General features: G+C 33.0%; 1 protein-coding gene across 6 annotated transcripts in view; it reads right to left on the reverse strand.

Moving 5' to 3' along the window:
* The window catches only part of LOC123269346 (talin-2), a 53,556-nt gene that overhangs the window by 6,363 nt on the left and 23,380 nt on the right, over positions 1–23,813 (reverse strand). For 3 of the 6 annotated variants that reach the window (XM_044734964.1, XM_044734962.1, XM_044734967.1), the window contains 6 exons: positions 11,975–12,164; positions 8,936–10,112; positions 7,439–7,536; positions 6,882–6,970; positions 4,568–5,026; positions 1,364–4,189 (listed from right to left, as the gene is read on the reverse strand). In XM_044734964.1, coding sequence (XP_044590899.1) covers positions 1,364–4,189; positions 4,568–5,026; positions 6,882–6,970; positions 7,439–7,536; positions 8,936–10,112; positions 11,975–12,113 — 4,788 coding nt within the window. In that variant the 5' untranslated portion in view covers positions 12,114–12,164. Of the gene's footprint in view, positions 1–1,363; positions 4,190–4,567; positions 5,027–5,215; positions 5,239–6,881; positions 6,971–7,438; positions 7,537–8,935; positions 10,113–11,974; positions 12,165–19,906; positions 19,929–22,438; positions 23,041–23,813 lie in introns of those variants that run through there. The other 3 variants (XM_044734963.1, XM_044734965.1, XM_044734966.1) reach the window with 3 other exon arrangements.

Consider the following 23,813-nt stretch of genomic DNA (forward strand, 5'->3'; position numbering starts at 1 on the left):
TTAATTATACATCTTTTATTATTTTAAATAAGCAATCACGCTTATACGAATTTAATCTACGCATTCCGTAACAAAATAATCACTATTATCTACCAATTTTCGGCATCACACAACAGAAAACCAAAATTTACCTCGGTGGACTTTAATATCGACGAATTTTTGTATCGATTTTCGTCTCTAACCGATTTTTATCTCTACTCAGGAAATTTCGATTTGTTACTGTAAAGGCCATCAAAGTCTAGTATAAAATCTCATCTAGTCAATTAAAGTCCACCCACAAAATTAATCAAGCATGTTACGGATTAATTTTTGTTAATTAAAAGCTATTGAATGAATTTACGCAAAAACAGTAATCATTGCTGAAAACAGTCGTTTAGTCAAAATTCTACTAAGCGCGATCAAAAGTAATGTAGGTATTACTTTGCTGTATGGTACTTAGTCCATGAATATCAAAATAATGTAAATAATGATATGTCATGATGTAAATTTTACTATATTTATAGTATTGAGTCCTGTGCTGTCCAGTACTCAATTTCAAGTAATTTATACTTTTATTTTTAGTAAGTTAGCCAGCGTTGGACTCGAGTTAGCCCCAAGCAGCACAGTAATGGTTACATTAATGTATAGTTCGCGTTACCTTTCTCTAATGTAACCACTACCAGACTATGACGTTTTATGTTCATAAGACGGCTAATATGTTGAACGATTATCTATTCTTATTAACTTTTATAGTAAAAATAAAAAAATTATCAAATATTAATTACTTATATTGCCGTCAACTTGTTAGTTAAAACTGTAACTTAATAAAACTGATTTTATATAAACTAATTTTTTTTAACTATTAAAAAATTATTTGATTTTTTTTTTGATAAAAATTATTTGTTTTTATTCAAAAATTTTAATTGTAATTTTTTAATTTACTCAATTTATTATCCAAATTTAATTTAATGTGTCCATTACTTGAAAACAGGCCTTTAAACTAAGCTCAGTAGGACTGAGTAGTTTTTTTAATGCCATACGTTTTACACAGTTTAGTAATGGTTACATGCTGGCCTGACTATATTTACTTTTTGATAAAGTACCAAGTACTTTATTTTTAAAGTGATACTAAACAAAAATTAACGTTACTGCTGCAAAGTAATCAGTAGTCGGCTTGTGTAGTAATAACAAATATACTTTTTAGATCTTATAGTATAATTTACTTAAAATTTATTTCTATATCTCTAAAACTCTGACTGAATGACTGTTCAACTAATAATTACTGTAAAGTGTGTAAAATAAGAAATTAGTGGCAACCACTGTTATAAAAAACTAGGTTAGGTAAGGTTAAGGTTAAAACAATCTAAAGAAAAAGAAAAGTTACCTTAGCAGAGTCTTTAAGATGCGCCATACTGGGATCATTGATAGGTTTACCGCTAGCAGCCTTAGTAGCATGAATAAGGTCCCCTAATGCGGAAGCAACATCGCGAACCGCGTTGATAAGCATCACCTGAGCTTCCGCATTCTGACTGCCAAGACTAGCAGCTCCATACTTTACAACTTCCGCGAGCTGGACAATAGTAGAAACCGCGTTCTGAGCCGCTACCGCAAGTTGCTCTTGAGAAGAAGCAGCTCCAGCCACCAGAGTCTTGGTGTCCTCCACCAAAGCCTTGGCAGTCTTCAGAATATTTTCCCGATGGTCAGCAAAAGTGTCTCCTTCATTCTCCGCGTGCAAAGTTCCAGCAGTTGCGAACATAATAGTAGTGTCCAGATCACCAATTATCCCAGACACAGTGCTAGCAGCATTGATGCAAGCTTGAGTGCCCCTGGAGCCAGCTTGCAAAGCAGCCAGCACCTGGGACACCCGCTCAGTTATGATCTTTCCGTAGCTCGAGACTTCTAACTGCGCTAAAGAGTCTCCAGGCGAAAGTTGACAGACTCCAGCTGAACGGACAATGTCAACGCAAGCGCGTCCTAAATCCTGGACTCCGTTTCTTAAACGTGCTGAAACTTCAGCGTTAGCAGCAGCTGCAGAAGCTCCAGCAGTGTCTCGCGCCAATTGAGTGTACTTGTGCGAAATGTCAACAGCCAGCGGGCCAAGACGAGCTGCATCAGTGCTAGATTTTGTGCACATCTCTTGAGCTAGTCTTGCAATTTCTTTAGCAGCTTCTACCATGCGTGTCTGATAGTCTACGTAAGAGTCCACGCTATCAGTAGAGATCCTAGTCTCATCCAATCTCACCATTGCGCGGGAAATCGTCTCAATTAGTCCAGTAACTATACCATGAGACGTTGAGATAGTTTCCAAAGTGCATTGCAGCTCTCTGATTGCGTCTTTGGTGGATTCTATGCTATCATCCACTTCAGCATGCAAAGCAGCAGACTCGGAATTCCCACCAGTTTCCTTCGCTACACAAACTAACTGCAACGCAGTTTCCGTCACCGTTTTAGTCTGATCCAACAAAACAGTTTGCTGCTTAGAATTCACCATATTTGAAGCCGCACCAATCGCCCCAGTAACTAAGCGCTCGCAACAATTAGCGATCTGCTGCGCAGAGTATCCAATGTTCTCAGCCTCATACTTAGCAGCGACTCTAAGAGGTTCCAATTTATCCTTAAGATCATCAGAACACCGCTCCATAAAATCAATGAATCCCTCCTGCGAATTCTCTTTTCTCGGTACCAAATTCTGTGAAACCGCGCTTAGAGTCGCATCATCCAGTTCCTTTATCCTCGCTACCAATTTTTCAATCGCGAAATCGCAATCTTCATGCCCCGGACTCTTGTCTCGAATCGAAGCAACCAGAGTTTTGATCGACTCACTGACATTCTTGCTATGATGAGCCAGAAGCTGCCAAGTCGGCTCATCTTTTGGACTAGCTTGCAAGCTTTTGGCCGCTTGGACCATCGCACAAGCTCCATCTATGATCGCTTTCTCAGGCCCGGTTATAGTTTCTTGCACATGAGTCGTTTTTATGTACTCACTGCATCCCGCAAACACGCAAAGATTATCAACCGCGTCCAACAAAGGTCTAGTAGCTTCTGCACATTTTTCGCGATTAGTTTCATTGTATTCGCGATCTAGAGTCTTGATTTCCTTCACCAAGTTAGCAGTAGAGTTAGCCACGTCTTTCGCTGACTTAACGTAGTGCCTCTTCGCTACTGGATCATTAGTCCGACTGGAAGCGTGTCTACAAGCGTTGCAAAGTGCGCTAGTATGCTTTGCAATCATTGTCGCAGCTTCTAGGATCTGTTGCTTGGAACTGGATGGACTGATCAGGCTTTCGCAGCCCATGTGGATAGCTTGAGCCGCTCTAGCGAACAAAGTCTTGTCGACAACAACTTCCTCTACTTTAACAATCTTCCTTCTAAGCGTTGGGGTAGTAGCAGCTGTAGTAGCAATTCTCAATTCCTCTGCAGCGCTCTTCAACTGGTCCTGAATTCTTGAATCGTGAGGACTACTCGCGCATTGACGAGCCGCTTCGACCATCTTAGCAGTAGCGTCTGCCAGAGTTTTAGCAGCAGCCAATAATCGGCGTTGCTGTTCTGTATCGGTTTGACGCTCTGCTTCGCCTTTGATGCTTTGGATCAATTGAGCCGTAGCTTGGCCTACGATTCGCGCTTGCCGGACCATTTCTCCAGCGTCTCCGCTGGAAGAAAACAATTTTTCGGTTGCGATTATGATTGTTTCGACGGCTCCTTCATGGATTGTTTCTTTGGCACGTTCTGCTGTTTTCGTCGCGGTGTGGATGTGGTTCAAAAGGTCGTTCAAAGTGCGGCTCACTTCAGTAGCTGCTGCACGGAGCTCCTTTAATAGGTTTTCGTCGTTGCAAGTTTCGTTGCAGACTTCAACCAAGTTTTCTACCGCTCTTGTAACTTCGCGAACTGCGTTCATCAGCTGGGCTTGACACGCTGGAGATTGCAAAGTGGGAGCTACTACTTTTGCACATGCTACCAATTGGGAAGTTGCTAAAGCACATTGGGTAGCTGCTGAGATAACTCTGTTTTGAGTTTCGGAGTCTTCGCAAGTAGCCGCAATGTTTCGCGCTTTTAAGACTAAAGCTGCTGTGGTGTTTGCGACGGCTTTAGCTAGGGCTAGCAGGGTGTCTTGGAGTTCTCGGTTTGAGTCGTTTTCTTCGCCGATTGTGGTCAGCACTTGGTGAGATGCTTCACCTACTCGTGAGGCTGCGTTCAGGAGATTCTGTCGTGGCTGGAACAAAATGGGTTAGATTTAATAACTTTAGTGAACTCTTAAGGTTACTTTTTTTTGGTTAAGGAATTTTTTTAATAATTATTTACGAATATTATGAAAGAAATTTGGAAAATTACTGTTATTTTTTAGTGTAGTATTCTTAATTAAAAAATTTTTCTAATTCATTTAAAATATTGAAATTATCTCTGTAATCTCGAAGCAAAAGTGAAGCTCTTTAGACTCTTCTCTATACTTTAAATAGTTGATTAAAAACAATATAAAATTTCTATAGAAGCTACACTACAGATCAACAATTTAAACTCCAAATTCGAATTGATTGCAATTTCATTAAAATTAATTAATTAATCACCTTAGAACTTTGAGATAAACACTTACCTCTTTAGTCTCAGGTTCCGTAGCCTTTAGTAAATCAGAGAAGGCAGTACAAAGTTTCCTCGCAGCGTCTAGCAACCTGTCTCCCGAAGTATCGTCTTCCATTAGAGCAGCAATCATCCTGACCCCTTTGGTCATTTCAGGAAGATTGGTAGCGATTGTAGAAATCGCCTCTCCGACTGCAGTGTGATCAACCTCTTCCGCTGACCCGGATGTTAAAGTTACCACCTGGGCAGTCGCGGCGTTCATCTCTGCTATCTGGGTGCCCACATTCTGCTTGTGAGTGACCATTGTTTGGGCGATCCACTTCAAAGAAGCAGGATCGTTCCCTAATTCTGGAAGCTGGGCTTTGCTTGTTAATTCGCTTTCCGCTATGTGGATTATCTCGTGTCCGGCAGAAATTGTCGATATCAGTGCGCGCTGAGGCTCCGACAGAACTGAAGTTACTTTCGTTTGTTGTACCTATGACAAATTTATCATCAATTCCCTGGTTCTTTCTTATTAGTTGTTTTAATTAATTTGTTTTTTAGTAAACACGTTTTTAAATTGACAGCATTTTTCAAATTTTAATTAATTTTCTTTTTTACGAAATAGATGTTGTTAATGAGAATAAAATTTAGTAATTTGAATTTTTAATGCCATGTTACCTACTTTTTGTCCGCAATAGAAGTCGCCTAGCATGAAAAAAAATCGAATTGAATAATTTATTATAAACCCGTGATTTTTATTATAATTTTAATTATGAACAAGAATATTTTAAGGCTGCCAACAATTAATTAAAGCTAAGAAACCTTGTATGGTTATTTTTTAATAAATAGAAGGTTTCTTTCGAAATCATGCATAGAACTAGTCGGTAAAAATCTTGCGACACCTATTTTTGTTGAAATTTAGGCTCCCAAGACTTTGGTTACTTTTAAAAATTATTTAGGGTTGCAAATTTTTTTATAAATTTTTGAGAATTCTTGCAAGTTGACTCAAGAAAAAAATTTTTAATAAAGAAAAATATTTTTAAGAAATTCATAATTTGAATAAAGAAAAATTTTTAACTTCCCGCTAAGAAAATCGAAGATTTTCGAAAATCTGGAAGTTATTGGTTTTACCACATTTTGCAAAAATCGAATTTTCATCAAATCTCGACGTTTTAAGGTCACAGAAAGCTTTCCTAACTATTACCGCGATGTTGTCGCTATGTTTGTATGTATGTGTGTCTGTAAAAGTAAAAATGTGAACCGCTTATAACTTTTGAACGGTTTCGACCGATTTCATCGCGGTTGCTTGAAAGGATCATTCGAAAAGGCTTGGCCAAACTTAGATTTTGAATACAATTTGGACCGATTCGGACCAGTATATTTTTCCAAATCTCAAAAAAACAACGAAAAAAAATTTTTCCAAATGTGGTTTTTTTGGAATAACTTTTAAAGGGCTTTACCGATTAATTCCAAAAACTAATTAGCTTTTGACATCAAAAAACCACGTCGATAGCCACCAAGCTGGTCAAAATAGGTTGATTCGTTCGAGAAATATCGTGAATGAAAGAAAACCGAAAAAAGTGTTTTTTTCGGAATTACTCCGGAATTCCTTGTTCGATCAATTCAAACTCAAAAATTCTTCATGAGGCTAGAAGAACTACGTCGAATGCCGCCAACCGCGTAAAAGTCAATTTATTCAATCAAAAGATATTGCAGTTTGGAAATTCAAAAAATACACAGAAAAAAAAAATTAACTTGAATAAAGAAAAAAATTCTTGATCCAAGAAAATAATTTTGAAAAGTTCGATTGTCTTAAATTAAGAAGAAAAATTCTTGAATCAAGTAAAATTTACTTAAACCAAGAAAAATTTCTTAGTTTAAGAATTTTCTACTCAAGTAAAGAAAATGAAATTCTTCAAAATTATTTACTTGATTCAAGTAAATTTCTTTTTCTGTGTAGTGTTTTATGAAACTCCTCTTAGGTTTTTGAGCTCGAAGAGCTCAAAATGATACGAAAATTATATTTTTGAGCTTGAAAACGTAATAAGTGCAATTTTTACTGCATAATTATGGAATTCGTATTAGCGGAAAGTTGCAGGGATGGTCTTTAAAGTCAACCGTTTTCTTAATTTTTTAGCTAAATAAAATTAACTTTTTAGCTTTGTTAAAAATCATCAAATTCTTTCAAATTATGTGTGGTAATAAAATTTTACCACTATTTTACAATATAATTTAATTATAAAAATTTTTTCATTAAACCAACGAAAAAAATGATTAAAAATTCAAATTTATGACCAATAAGTGCTAATTTTGCAACCCTGAATTTTTTTCCAATAAAAATTCCTTACCATAGGTGGCGCATGTGCAATATTGACTTGTCCGCTGATAGTTGTGTACTGAGCACTTCCCATATGTCCTGTTCCATAGGGTCTTGCTCCTGGAAGATTTTACCATGCAAAAGCTCAAATTATAACATCATAAGATTAAGGATGCTCTTACGCAAAATTACCAAATTTCAAGATTAAAATTGATAAGTCTTTTATATTTTCAAAAGCTCACAAAATTACTATAAATATCTAGATAATAGCGCAAGAAGATCCTTAAAAGAAATAAAAATAAATCATAAATCCGCCTTTGTCTGTCCTGTAAAAATACTTAACTACGGAACACACAAAGCTCAACTTTTTGAATTTACAGCGAAAATTGCAAGTGCTGTACAAGTGAAACGGTTCTATCAAGCATAAGTTTCCAATTGCTCGGTCAGTAACACAATAATTGTGGTTTGAGGTTGTAATTGATGGTCATAACTTTATAATTATGAGTTATTAGGAAACTTGGGCTTGATATATGCTTTAAACAGTGGATACTTCAATAAAGACGTGATAAATTGATGATTTTTGCTTACCGTCACCGCCGGCTCTCATGACTGCTGGTATCGCTACTGAAACAGCTTCAACGCTTCCTTTGCCCACATTGTTAGTCTCATGTTGCATTATCGTCGCTCTGAAAATAATGAAATTTAAATATTTTATTAAACATAATTAACTTTTGCAAAATTTATGAATTATAAATGCAACTAATGCTAATTCTAAATAACTGATTAATTGCTAACAATTCAGCAACGTATTTTTCACGGTGTATACGTAGGAACTCTTCCATTTTGCTGACCTTGTGCAATAGATATTGTTAATTAAAAATTAATTATCGAGTTAAAGTGATTTAAAAAACTAGTCGAACCGATAAATAGTGTCTTGATAACTTTTATCAAAATAAAACGTGATTTATATTTTTAAAACTATTTTTGAAGGTCAAAATTTTATTGTTTTACTGAAAATTAGTCACTAATTAGAAGGGTTTTTTTAATTTTGATTTGAAGTTTTAAGAAAGCATTTTGAAGACACTGAAAAAAAAGTTTTTTTTCACCCAAAGTTTTTTTAAAATTGAATTATTATGATTAATTAAATTTTCTTAAATTTAATCTATATTATCAAGAGAATAAGAAAAATTTTGTTTTCAGGATAGCCATATGATAAAATCGGTTTTTTTTTTTTAGTGAAATTCAGTGTCATTGCAAAGGTCTTGACTTGAATTTGTGCCTTTTTAAGGTTTCATTTCATTCTAATCGATAGTCAATTTATTATGATAAGTATTTAGGCTGCATTCGAAAATACTCTATCTCTAGATACATAATTAAGAAATGACCTATTATCTTGTAAAATATAGACATTTTTAAAAGTATAAGTTCATCCCAATGTAACACTCATCGAGACCTTTCATTTGAGTACCCACATCAACTTTCATATATTTTATATATTTATATATATGAATATATGGAAAATATATCAAAATGCATGTGGATACTCAAATGAAAGCTCTTCATGAGTATAAAATCGGGATGAGCTTATATCTTTAAAAACGTCAGTATTTAAGAAAGTACAGTGCAATTTAACAAAAGTCATTATTTAATAAAGCAAAATTTAAATTTTTTATAGTTCACAAGTCACGGCAGTCACATAGTGACTGCAAGGTTGCTAGTTATAATTAATTTGAATTTTCTTAATTTAATTATAATTGATAAATTAATAATTAATTAAATTATAATTATTAATTTATTAATTATAATAAAAAAATCCAAAATATCCTAAACACACTTGCATCTGTGTCAAATAAGGTTAAGTCAGCCATATTTTTAGTTTTGTATTTTCTCGAGGAAGAATCCGAGTTTCAAAAAAACCACTATACTTTTTAGTGTAGAAAAAAAAGCTTTGGAATTCTCCACACAGGAATACCAGTTTCTTTTCTGGAGGAAATAACTTTTTTTTCAGTGTAATTTTTCAAGCAATTTATAAAACAAAATTCTTCAAATCTGAATCTATTCCTGAAAAATAGCCTAAAAACTTACTTAAGCGGAGAAACACTATCTTCAACCATAGTAGACCCTTCATCTCCTTCAATCCCAAAATGATCTTTAGCCTTCTGCTTCTTGAGGATGATATCAATATACCCCGCAATTAGCTGAAGAATTTGCTCAGCTTCGGTAGTCTGGACACTGTAGTACTGGTCAGAATAGTCTCCAAAGTCGAGAGTGAAGGTGTTCGGTGAAGCTCCCCATCTTCTGACAGTGGTCAGCGGCCATGTTTTGAGGATCTCCTTGGTCCTCTCATCCAGCCTGAGGACCGAGTCCTTAGTGACACCCAGCAAACGCGGGACTAGCTTGTTCTTTCCCACCATTTTCTCCTTGACCAAAAAAAAGGTGACCCCGTAAGTGCTGAGGGATCTTGCAGTTTTAGTGTAGAGGACCTTGGCATCCAATTCCGACAATCCGATGTGTTTTTTGTGCTCAGCGAAGACCTTCTTCTCAATTCCTTTAACTTTGGCGTAGGATTGCGGGAGGAATTCCTTCAAATCGAGGAATCCGGGCTTGTGCTTGTCCTCTTTGTGGTCACCGAACTGAATTTGGCACTGGATCCCTGCAAAAGTGCAGGCTTTTTCTTGCGTCACTGGATGAGTACCATCCAAAATAGCGTCTCGTGCTTGAACATAGAGTAAAGATAACTGGACGGGATCGCGACTGTCGATGTTCTGATCCGAGAAAAAGTATTTCCGTCTCAGTAAAACGGTTTCCGCTTCATCAATTCCTTGTTCTCTGAGCGTCTTGCTGGGGTCGACCCAATTCATCTCATCGTCTGTCTTGAGCTTCTTCCGTAGCTGGTCCATCTTTGCATCCCGCTCTCCCTTGTCTTCCTTGCGTCTTTTGAGTGTCAGGGTCCCAAAGTTACCAGGCTTCTGGTTCTCAGAGTCGTCGTCCAAGAACTCGCGAACCAAAGAGTACTCGTCGTGGTTAGTGATCCCGATTTTTGTACAAATCACCACCATCAGGTTCGCCACTGGCTGACTGTCGTCCACCAACAGAGTTTTTAGTGTTCCGTCTAACATGCGGACTCTTAATGTTCGCAGCTTTCGACGGTACTCCAGTAAGTCGCCGTTCCGCAAGATGTAGTAGTCTAAGTTTCTGCCGGGCTCCAACCAGACCCCTTTTTTGGCGTCTTCGTCTGCCAGGAATAACCCGTAATCTTTGGCTGGAAAAAAAAATCTATTATTAAAAAGTTATCGTGGATAATTTAATTATTATTATAGATATTTTCTGACGTAAGTCATTGAAAATTTTCAGATTATTGGCTATCCAGTCTAATACAACAATTTTTTTCTCTAATTTTTCATAATATTGTTAGCCTGTATTTTCCCTCCAGGCGTAAACAATTTATTTTCAATTCATATCTAAATTTGTCATTAAAGATAAATTTGACTGAAAAAATAATTCGGACGGCCCAAACCAGGACTCGAACCTGGATCTTTTGGTTACGCGCCAAAGGCTCTCTACCTGTTAAGCTATCTAAGACTCTGTCCAGAATTACTATTCAGTCACCTATTAATGATAAACTCGACAATATTATGAAAAATTAGAGAAAAAAATTGTTGTATTAGACTGAATAGCCAATAATCTGAAAATTTTCAATGACTTACGTCAGAAAATATCTATAAAGTATTAAAACCAGTCTTCTAAAAAAATAAATATTAAATTTATTATTATTATTATTTATTTATTTATTTATTTATTTATTAAGGCCATGGAGTCGAAACTCCTTGCGACCCTCTAAGGTAAATACAAAAAATTTTTATACAATAGTGTAAAACAATATTAAGCAAATTATAACGAATAATTATTAAATTACATTAGCTATTACGTTCCATCATACATCAATAAAGGTCAAATTTTTTAAATAAACCATTAGAGACACGTTAAAATTGATCAGAATATTTTTTGTAGAGAATTTAATTTTTCCAAAAAAAAAAGGTTTCTTCTAATTTTTTGATATTTTTAATATTTTCTTCAGAATTTTTGGATTTTAAATCAAGAAAAACTTTTTTTTTCTGATGAGTTGATTAAATTTTTCTTCTATGACTCTTAAATGGAAATTCAAGCCAATATATGAAAAATATGACAAAATTGACAAGAATAATTTTTCTTGAGCAGTTAAGGAGATCCACGCGAAGTAGTCAAATTTTTAGAACTTTCTGGAAATTTGTAAATTCATTCTATGTTGCCTAATAATTAATAAAAAAATTAAAAAAAAAGTAAGTTTCCGGGATATTTAATGAAATAATTAGGTTTGAAAATTGTAATTTTTACGTGTAGGTAAATGGAGATTCACCAGCAGTGTATTTGGTTAAGAATTTAATGCAATTAACGATTTAAAAAAAATTTTATTTTCATTGAATTTGATTGAAAAAATAATAAGCTTTCGATTAAAACAATAAAAAAAGTAGCTTTCCGAACGTAATACGGAGATATTTTATATTTTTTATGAAAAATCATAAGGAACTTCCGTTCCTTAAAGTCTTGTATTTGACTTGGCAACACCGCTTGCGCAGTTACTCGGCGTATAAGTAACCGCGGTTTTTTAAATGCTAGAAGATCTTAGTCATTTTAGTTAGACAGTAAACATAAATAAATTTGAAGGTTAGGGAACTCTTGCGGTGTTGTCAAGTGTATACCGGTAATTCAGAGTGCTATATTTTTTATTAGTCAATTAAATGTTAATAATTATTTAATGAATAAATTTATCGGAAATTTCCTCAAAAATTTTATTAATTAATTTAAAAATTAATTTTAAGATGCATAAAAAAAGTATTTCTACGTATTATTTTTTTATAGACATTCTTTACACTAGGAGGGTGCTTGGATCTCCTAAATTTCCCACAAAAAAACTCTTATAATTTTTTTCTACCTCCAATATTTCGCTCACAATTAAAACTTTAAATTTTCCTCTTTGAATCTACATCCCTCAAAATCAAAACGCATTTCTCCGTCTCCTTATCTGATAATATTCTCAATAACTCGATTAATTAACAGTCTAATTATTCGAAGTAATCTACTTACGTTGTCCCATGTTGCTCGCTTCAGCCAATTTCTCTCTTATAATACGGCACGCATCAAACACCGACGTGCTAGGGTCAAATTGCATCATCTTGGTGGCATTCTTTTCCGGAATCGAAATTCGGAGCGATAAGGTCGACATCGTGGCTGGTAATGGTGCTTTTTGTTTGCTAAAACCTCCAGAGTCAGTTGACTGGAACAGAAAAATTAAAGTTTTTATTATTTCTACAGAAATCAAGTCACATTTTTTTATTCATATCAGATTATATAAGATCAAAAGAGTCTAGAAGGTTATAAAAACCAAAGCAACAAGTAAGTCAAAGTCGAATGGTATTTAATTATCCAATTAAAAAGGATCGTTTGGAACAATTAATTTTATTTCGGTTGATAGCGTCGGTGTAGGAAATCGATGCCAATTTATTTTTAACGAGTTTCTGTGCTCAAGAGGAAAGCTTGCCGTCCTAGAAAACCTTCGGGGACCTTCAAAGTGCATGTATGTATGCATAGAATTCATAACATGTTCCATGTTATACGCTGCATGGAGTAATAGAGAAGAAAATTAAGAGGAACTGCAATAGTAACGATGACTTGAAGCCCCTGAGTTAAAACTTGTGAATCTATATATCGATCTAGTCGGCATCCAGTGGCTTTGGGTTGCATTTAGTACCGTTGAATTAACCCAACGGTCTGAGAGCATACACAGCTGCATGTCTGACGTCTGTGTTAACATTAGTGTATGCAGACATCAGACAAGGGTAATAAGAATAATACACAACAAGAAGGCTTCATATTTACATCTTTTTATTCTCGCATTGTGCGCCTTTTCCTGTTTCTTTCTTGCTGTGTGCATCTTGCATAGCCACGAGGGGAATTTTGGGTACCCGGCGAAGGATTATGGTCTGTCGGGCCAACGCAAGCTGGATTTATTAGTTTTCACCCTCAGGTATGCTAGACTGAGGAAAGAAAAAGGAATATATTTTGAATTATACTGATATGATGCAAATATTTTGAAAATTTAGTTACTTTGTAGAAAATTTTTTTGTTTTTGATTGTTTAAACATCCTCATTAAGGGGCTTAGAGCTTCATTTTTGCTTCGAAAGTACAGAGTTTGTTCGAAATTCGGGTGAACACACGATTATTCTTTATACATCAACGGAATTTCAATTCGAAAGACATTGCATGCCCTAAAAAGTTTTCAAATCAGCAGATTCAGTGATAAAAATCCTCTTCACGGCTCCTACTTCTAAGGACCAATTCCGCAGAGCCAATTGGCGCCCAACCGCCTTGCCAATTATGATTGACAGATCTAGATTCTATTTTTCTTATTAAAATCTCACTTCTCTTTTCCTTTCGAAAAATTTAAACTTGAATTTGAATGAACTGAACTTGAAAGTTTTGATCTGTAGCCAAACTTAAAAAAAATTTACTGTTTTCGATCTACTATTTAAAGAGTTTTTGATCTGTTTTATTTTTAAATGACCTGGGCGTTGAAATAGTTGAACATCTATCCTGTTTAGAGTGCTTTTAATAAAACTGGGCCGAAAAATTTGATCTGTTTTTAGTCTGATTAATCTGTACTTGAACTTGCTGTTTTGTTTTTAAACTTCAATTAAAATTTTCTACTATTTTTGATCGAAAATTCGTTGAAATAGTATCATTATGGAGAAAGAAGGTAAGATTTATTCTGGCACTTCAAAAGATTTTGACTCTAAATGTCTGAATGATAAAAGTAGACTAAAGTTGGCCCGGATGCAATCAAAAAAAGCCTGACAATCTGAATAAAAAAATCCGATTTTAATCTTGAGACTATCGAAAACAGATTAAATAAAATACCGAAAATAGTCTTGAGATGGTATGACGGTAATAGCACGCAAAAACAGACCAAATTTATCTGTAAGATAGATACACAAAAAATGAATCAAATCAATCATCAAAAATTGTCATTTGTTCCAAAACTGTTGAAATTTTTTACCCAGGATGATAGTCCTTTCCAACTAACTATAATTACACACAATCACTATTAATTTTCTCAAAAGTCAGTTTCAAAGTCAAGGGCTTTAAATTTGAAGGATAATATACTGCTGAAAGCAGCATAATTTTTAGCAAATATTCAATAATTCACATCATAGTTCTCGAAAAATATTATTATAAAATATTCACGATTAGAAAAACTTTCGAGTAACAATAATGTATTCAATTTAAAATTAAGTTATTTCCAGTAACTATAATAAAATTTTCACAATTTTGTTTTTTAAACAGAATCCAAAACAAGTTCTATAAATAGTTCATTTGATTAGTGAAATCTAATTCGAATAAATTACCAAAAATATTTTCGAATTGGTCTGAAGGACATAGTACGCAACACAGATCAAATGAATCATCAAAATTTATCAATTTATCTAAAAACCGATCAAATTTTCGACCACTTTCTAATTCTTCATCCCCTTCACAACCGCTAAAAAGGTATCATTATCCTTCCGATGCACCAAAATATTATTATATATTATTCACGATTAGAACAACTGCATTGAGTAACATTAATGTATTCAATTCGAAATAAAGTTACTTCCAGTAACCATAATAAAATTTCTAATTTTTTTTTTTTAAATAAAATCCGAAATAAATTCTATAAATAGTTTATTTAATTAACGAAATCCGTACTAATAAAAATAAATCGCTCCAGTAGTCTCCAATTAAGCAGTTTAGTCCCTTCTATCCCTGGTGTCCCCAGCCTCCAAAGTATCCCAAGATACAGCACAACAATTTAAATTCGTATGCTTAGACACGTGCCACCGTATCTTACTCACAGAGCAAATGACTTTACCATACCGGGTGGCTCGATACTACAAGGAATGAAGACACTTTCATTACTCCCCCGATTTGCATAACTATTCGAAGAAAATGAATAAAGTGACCAGACTTTTACTCAAATTAAAACCCCTTGTGCTTTTCCGTCTTCACATTCCTTCACCGTCATTTTCTACAAAATAGAGTATAGTATAGGTAGAGGGTCAATCTGGTACACATCATAAAAGCCTCTCCATAATTGCGCAGTTATATCGGGCTTAAGTTGAGGGTTGGAGGTTTGGGTGTCAGAAATACGTCAATTATCTGAATTTTTTGTGTCGTCGCCCGCTGCTTTGTGGGTTGCATTGTTAGCGATCGCAAATACATCTATAGTATAGTCCAATATAGCATACTAAGAGGATTGAGCTTCAGTGCAGTAAACTTGAGTTGAGTATCGCAAAGTTGGCACGGTGACACAGGCTATCGGAGGCATAAATTTCGCGCAAGCATCCACGCCTATGGAGAAATACTTTGTATGTCTGTATCCTCCATCCAAATACTGTATTGTAGACTGTACACCGTACTAGTATAGCAATACACCCTTATATTAGAAGTGAGGTTGCCAGGCAACGCCGGCTCTCACTGTGTCAAACTCAAGCACAACCGATCCCCATTTTCTATCCCCTTCAACGAATTTACCTTCATCCACTTTCTCTGCCTCTCACGTTTTATATTATCTGTACTTTTATATCATCTCTGTGTGTGTCGAAGTCTACCTCACTCGATTTTCACGCAATTCCATCCTACTATCACCTTTGCAATCGATTTATCTCTTTTTTCTTTCAGTTAAATCACCATTTTTCGCTCTAAAAAATACGGAGTAAATTTTTGCATAAATAAAAGCTACTGGACTGAAAATTTCGAGCATTTATATCAATTTTACAGTTATTTTTGTTTATTAAAGTCGCTTTTGTGTAAAAAATAAAAAAAAAAGCACAAAAAACAACCATTTTGTGACTTAGAACAAGAACGGCCATTACGAGTTACATTTCGAACGTCGGTTAGATAGAAATTGAACGACTGATGATCGGTACCTTCGATTAATCATGAAGCGTTGTAAATTCTTGATCTGATTACTTATTTTTTATCATTTATTACGATTTAAATCAGTTTTTTATTGACAGAAGACTGCGTTGAGAATTTTTTATGGTTTAAAAAAAAATTATGATGAATTTTAGTAGCAAAAATCTTTAAAAACTAACAGACGGTAGATTTACGTAAATAGTACTGTATTTTTTTGATAAATTAAGGAGATCCACGCAAAGTAGTCAAATTTTTAAAACTTCCTGAAAATGTGTAAACTCATCATTTATTTATTTATGTGTAAATTTATCTTTTAATTTAAAGTTTGAAATTCCCGCCAATATTTAACATTTTTGAAAATCCTGAGGGTTGATATCTTTAATGGCGGCTTCGGTGCTAACAGCTGATTGCTCTCTCTCCAGTTTTAAGAATTTTTCGTCGATTATAATTAATTGGTACGGATTTAAGCGATAATATTTTGCAGTTTTATAGATTTAAGCAGTATTAAGGATATAGGCAAAGTAGTCAAATTTTTAAAACTTCCTGAAGATTTGTAAATTCAATCTACGTAGCCTAATAATTAATAAAAAAATTAAAAAAAAAGTAAGTTTCCGGGATATTTAATGAAATAATTAGGTTTGAAAATTGTAATTTTTACATGTATGTAAATAGAGATTCCACCAGCCGTGTATTTGGTTAAGAATTTAATGCAATTAACAATTAAAAAAAAATTTTATTTTCATTGAATTTGATTGAAAAAATAATAAGCTTTCGATTAAAACAATAGAAAAAGTAGCTTTCCGAACGTATTACGGAGATGTTTTATATTTTTTATGAAAAATCACAAGGAACTTTCGTTCTTTAAAGTCTTGTACTTGACTTGGCAACACCGCTTGCGCAGTTACTCGGCGCATAAGTAACCGCGGTTTTTTAAATGCTAGAAGATCTTAGTCATTTTAGTTAGACAGTAAACATAAATAAATTTGAAGGTTAGGGAACTCTTGCGGTGTTGTCAAGTGTATACCGGTAATTCAGCGTGCTATATTTTTTATTAGTCAATTAAATGTTAATAATTATTTAATGAGTAAATTTATCGGAAATTTCCTCAAAAATGTTCTTAATTAATTTAAAAATTAATTTTAATATGCATAACAAAAGTATTTCTACGTATTATTTTTTTATAAACATTATACACTAGGAGGGTACTTGGATTTCCTTATAAAAAAAATTTTTTTTTTGGAAAAGCTAATCAGAATTTTTCAGGAGGTTAAAAAGAATAAAAAGGTAATTTATGGTCAGCAACTCCTCCGGGAGTGACAACCCAAGCAAGATAAAAAAAAACGTAAGTCAGTGAACGCTGAGAAGAATAGCCAAGTCAGTGAGATAACACGAGTAATGCGGTATTCTGGTGGGAAATTAAATCACTGGCAGGTTCCGACAGACTAACCCTCATTCTCTCGACTATCTGCACTAAACTTTATTCCTTTACCTTCACTCGACCCAATTTATGTTTCAATTTAATCACCTGGCTCCCGAGAACCCAAACTAAACTTAATTTAGTCCCAATAGAGAGCCAAAAAATTTATAATTCAACAATTGCACTCAACAAATAGGATCTGGCAGTAAGTCTATGGTTCGAAAATTTTTAAAATGGTGCCGATTAATCGAGGCATTGATTGCGACCCTTCAAGAAAAGATTATTCACGGGTGAATCGGATCAACGAACTAACCGGCGAGTTTGTATCACGTCATGATTCCCTTTGTGTACATAGTCCTCTTCTTACTCTTATCTGCACCCTCGGTGGAAAATCGATCGCTCATTCTTAACTTTGCTCTGATAGATTTGTTTGGATTTAATAAATTTTAGAGTCGGTGAAGAAAGAGCAGAAATCACTTGTGGTTTATTACATAAAGCAAAAGTCGATTTAAACCTTGTAATTTTTGAACGCTGTTGATATTGAAGATTTATCAAATAATTTAGTACTTAGTTCCGTGTAACCATTTATAAATTACTATGGTAGATATTTAAGGAGATCCAGGTACCCCCCTAGTGTAAAGAATGTCTATAAAAAAATAATACGTAGCAATACTTTTGTTATGCATCTTAAAATTAATTTTTAAATTAATTAATAACATTTCTGAGGAAATTTCCGATAAATTTACTCATTAAATAATTATTAACGTTTAATTGACTAATAAAAAATATAGCACTCTGAATTACCGGTATACACTTGACAACACCGCAAGAGTTCTCTAATCTTAAAATTTATTTATGTTTACTGTCTAACTAAGAGGACTAAGATCTTCTAGCATTTAAAAAACCGTGGTTACTTATGCGCCGAGTGAACTGCGCAAGCGGTGTTGCCAAGTCAAATACACGACTTTAAAGAACGCAAGTTCCGAACGATTTTTCATAAAAAATATAAAATATCTTCGTAATACGTTGGGAAACCTACTTTTTTTATTGTTTTAATCGAAAGCTTATTATTTTTTCAATCAAATTCAATGTAAATAAAATTTTTTTTAAATCGTTAATTGCATTAATTTCTTAATCAAATACACGGCTGGTGGAATCTCCATTTACCTACATGTAAAAATTACAATTTTCAAACCTAATTATTTCATTAAATATCCCGGAAACTTACTTTTTAAAATTTTGTTATTAATTATTAGGCTATGAAGATTGAATTTACAAATTTTCAGGAAGTTTTAAAAATTTGACTACTTCGCGTGGATCTCCTTAACTTAAAAATGTCTCATAGTGAGTGTATAACTTCAGTTAGCTTCCCAAGCGTCACAAAAAAATTATTTTTTGAAAAATTTTATCGAACAAAAAGTCAAAAATTAATAATTGTCAACTTAAATTCAACAAAAAATTTTTTTTCCACTTAGGTTTGAATTAATCATAAAAAATTAATAAATAATTGTCGGTAAAAAATTTTATTCAAACGTTAAACTAAATGTCGCTAATTTAAAAGAGTTTTTGTCAATAAATTTTCTTTTATTTAATTTAAGGTTGTTCATCGGCAAGAAAAAGACACCAATAGGTTAAAGCTATTGGTTTCTTTCTCACCCACTAGTGCTGCCTCTCTTTACAGACTATCGCTCACTTACTTCCACTCACGTATAATATCGAAAGTCACTAACTTCAAACATTTTTTACAAAAAAATAAATACCACTCGTTTATGTTATTTTTGATAAAAAATACTTGTTATATCTTCAATTAATTATTTTCACTTTTATAAAATAATTCTGAGAAAAGTACACTGAAAAAAAAATCAACTTGATTCAAGAGAAAAATTCTTGAACCAAGAATATAATTTTGAAGAGGGTAATTGTATTAAATCAAGTAAAATTTCCTTAAATCAAGAATTTTTCTACTCCAATCAAGAATATCAAGTTCTTCAAAAAAATATACTTGATTCAAGAAAATTTTTTTTTCTGTTTGGTTGTTATTCAATAAAATGCTCACTCTAACTTTAGTCAGCATAGGGAATACATGTTAAATTTACGATTTTTAATTGCTATTATTTTGAAATTTAGTACCGGAAGGATTATTAAATAAAATTTCTACGTATAAAAGACACTTAAAAGTATGTGTATTCAAAAATTGAAAAGTGATTTTCCAATGAACCTCCTTAAATTGTCGAGAATTGACTTCTGTCTACAATAAAACCAAATAAATTTACTAAAAGCTATTTTTAATTGTAATCTTTCATTTTCCGATTATGAATTTAATTTACAGTCAAAGTTTATCAAAATATTGCAATTAATAAAATTCTATTTTAAAAACTAATTTAATTCAAGTAGTCAGTAATAGATTTAAACTTCAACTAATAAATTTAAGTTGAATTGATTTCAATAAGACACATGTTACATTTCGAATTGGCGCTATAATCGTCCAATTTTTTGTCAGACACTAAAAGTTCACTCAACTAAAATTACTTTTAACAATTGTAAAATTAAAAATTAAAATTCACCGATAAAAAAGATAAATTAGTTTCACAATAAATTGTTTTATTCTGTATCAAATTTTGTTAAAAAAAATGTAAAAAAAACTCACCCAATTTCACTGTCACTTCTCACCTTTAAACTCGGTAAATTTATAATTTTATTTATATTTATTTACCCATGATCGTTGAATTTTGACTTTTGGTTTTTTACGATTGAGACTCCGAGTCTTAAAGTAGTAAATTAACCCTACGAAACTGCAGCACCTTTTAAAGTACATGGCAATTAATATCAAAAGTGAAATAATTAAAAAAAATTCACAGAAATGATTTCACGAAATATTAAAAAGTAAATTCAAAGGGTGAGCCTTTAAAGTAAAGTACTTAATTGAGGCTGGATTTAAAATTGTTGGGCTTAGTCTGGTAAGCGAGGACGAACTGAACGTTTGCTCGCGGTGGAGCTTGAACCTTAACTGAGTCGGGGAACCACCCCTTATATCCGGGTTTGCGCGACGGTCCAAGTCCAAAGGGTGCTCGGCTCAAAAGGAAGGGAGAGAAGAGGGGGAGAGGATCACAAGAGTAAGCACGATTGTAAGAGGGTGGAAGGTAGAGGTGAATTCGTGAAATCGCGACTGCTGGAGTTGGGGTTGGGGTTGGGGTTGGGGGATGCGATGACTGCTGGTATAATAGTAGTGGTAGTACTTCTGCGCATTGCTGCCCCAGTAACACGACCTTTGATATACACATTACAGAAATAATAACAAATGTACTTGCCATTTAACTGCCATTACTTTTGATGCTTTATATTAAGTTATAATTTTTGAATTTCACCCGGTAAATTTTCAGGGAGTTTTTATTCAGTTATTGTTCATATTAAGGTAATTTATGTGAGCACCATTTTTTGCTGCTAAACTTCGGATTAAGTCACTTTGAATTTATGGAAGTTGAAATCAAGTTTACAGCTTAATTTGAGGCTAAGTTTCTGGGAATTAATGATGGAGAAGGAATTTTATATTGTCTCGTTATTGTTATGTTGAAAAAGTTTTTTAAAATGCTAATTTTTGATTTTTTTAAATTTACAAATTAATTAAAAATATATTTTTTAAATTTGAAATTTTTTTTTTTTAATTTGAGATTCAATTTAAGGAAATTTTGAGTAGATAAAAATATAAATTATAAATTCTTTAAAAATAGCTAAAAATATTGATAATTTTGAATTTTATAATTGCCAAAAAAAATTTCCTTTTTAACAAATATAAATTTGTAAGAGAATTTTTTAATCTTAAAATTTTCCAAATTAGTTACAATATTTCAAATAAATTTTTTAATTTAACAAATTTAATAAAACCCCAAGCTTTAAAATTGATGAAATTTAAAATGAAATTTTGAGTTTTGAAAATGTTCAAAAAGCTCAAAATTTTAATCTTAGAATTAATTTTTCTTCGCGAATTTCTGAAAACTTTAAATTCAAATTTTGAATTTATAAAAATTGCATCAATTTTCTATTAAAAAATTGAAATTTTCCAAATTTATACTTCTAAAATTTCAACAATTTAAAAAAAAATTAATTTTTTAGTTTAAAATCTTTACGAGCCTAAAATTCCAAATTATTCAAAATTTGTTTCTTAAAAAATTTTTTTAATACTAAATTAATTTTAATTCACATAATTTTCCAAATTTATACTTTTGAAATTTTAACGATTTCAAAAACAAAAATTTTATTTTTCAATTTATAATCTTTACAAGCCTAAAATTCCCAATTATTCAAAATTTGTCGATCTTAAAAAAATTTATTTAATATACTAAATTAATTTTTATCCACGTAATTTTCCAAATTCATACTTTTGAAATTTCAACAATTTCAAAAATAAAATTTTAATTTTTAAATTTAAAATCTCTACAAGCTTAAAATTCCAAATTATTCCAAATTTGCGGTCCTTAGAAAAATGTTTTGGAAACTAAATTAATTTTAATCTATGTACAAGCATTTTCATCGATACATAGTTTAATAACAATCAAACCCTTTCAAATTCAATCAAAAAAAATCCTAAAACTTCTAAATCACTGAGAACTAAAAATTTCCCTACAAAAACCAAAAGCTTATAATCAATCAGACGTCCCAAATCTATAATCCTGCTCACAATCATAAAATCACTTTGTCGAATATATTTTCCTGGGTTTACCGTTGTCACATTTAAATGGGATCTAACAACCCCGTTAGAGATTGATAGCGTGACTAGATAACACTATTTACCTCAATTCGAGTTAAAATTCCCAAATTGACCCTATTCACCTGTACACCTTCACTCTTAAAGCAAAAGCAAAAAGCAGAAGCAAATTATTGCCCACCCTTGTACAACTTATTCCCATTAATTAAATAGAAACTCTCAAATAACCCCCTGACGCTCTTTGGGAATTTACACTGGCATTATGATATTCGGTTTCAAGATGTTAAACACTACTTATCAACTATTCTAACCCTCTAATTGACAACAATCTATCTAATTACGGTTTTTTGTCCCCTTGAACCGAAATTTATACCCTGTAGGGAAGGTAACTTGGACAAACAAGCCCTTATTAGCGACAATTGTCGTAATTTTGGTTATCAAACCCCAACGGAATAATAAATGCGTGTATTGACTTACCAATTCAGCATGATGATCTGGTTGATCTTCGTTACTCGGATTTAAAAACAAACTTGCTTCGTAGTCGAGAAACAAGGACGGAATTTAAGGGTAGAAGGGTGGAGGGTGAAGGATGGAAGTGTGACAACAAAAGTAACAAAAAGGCACGATAAATAAGGAATATAATGGTTAGAAAAAATATATCTACGAAAGGCACAGTGTGGGACGGTTTTTTGATCTTTCATCCGGTGACGAATAAATCTAAAGGCTACTGGTGATTTATTGGTTGAAGAAATACCGATTACAATAATAATATATAAGGCTAAATCAAAAAAAAATTTTTTGATTGATCTAAGCACACGAGGGTAAGACTAAGGTTAAGGTAATTACTGTTTTGGCACCAACTTTAAACAATTGGACGGCTGTAATAAGGCACAGTGGATGCGACAACCGAATTAATAATAAAAGGCACGAAGTAACAAACGGTAAACAATAAACGGTAAGGCAACGAGAGAAGGAAGAAATAACTTAAGGACCGGTTGCTGATGTGGAAATAAAAGTACTAAGTGGACAGAGGGTGAAAGGACAAAGGGTAGAGAGAACGAGGATGTTACCCCGACGGCTGTCGCCAAAGAAGTGATGCGTCTGTGGCCTAGCGCGCGGTACCCAGCCAAAGTTTGTCCTATTTGCGCGCGCAGAAACCACCCTCATTGGTCCAGCGAGATCCTCTCACCCCGTCAACCTCCACGGCTGATGGAAATAATAAATGCCAAGTAATAACCCCCTCTAGCCTGTTTTTGACTCCCACTTTAATCTACAGAGACTCTAAGGATCTTATTCTAACCCTAACTTCAAGCTGGATTTGGATATGGTGCATCGGAAGGATAATGATACCTTTTTAGCGGTTGTGAAGGGGATGAAGAATTAGAAAGTGGTCGAATATTTGATCGGTTTTTGGATAAATTGGTAGTTTTGATGATTCATTTGATCTGTGTTGCGTACTATGTCCTTCAGACCAATTCGAAAATATTTTTGGTAATTTATTCGCATTAGATTTCACTATTCAAATGAACTATTTATAGAACTTGTTTTGGATTCTGTTTAAAAAACAAAATTGTAAAAATTTTATTATAGTTACTGGAAGTAACTTAATTTTAAATTGAATACATTAATGTTACTCGAAAGTTTTTCTAATCGTGAATATTTTATAATAATATTTTTCGAGAACTATGATGTGAATTATTGAATATTTGCTAGAAATTATGCTGCTTTCAGCAGTATATTATCCTTCAAATTTAAAGCCCTTGACTTTTATGCTTCGAAAAGTTAGAATTGAAACTGACTTTTGAGAAAATTAATAGTGATTGTGTGTAATTATAGTTAGTTGGAAAGGACT

Source organism: Cotesia glomerata, linkage group LG7, assembly GCF_020080835.1.
Source record: "Cotesia glomerata isolate CgM1 linkage group LG7, MPM_Cglom_v2.3, whole genome shotgun sequence".
NCBI classification, from domain to species: domain Eukaryota; kingdom Metazoa; phylum Arthropoda; class Insecta; order Hymenoptera; family Braconidae; genus Cotesia; species Cotesia glomerata.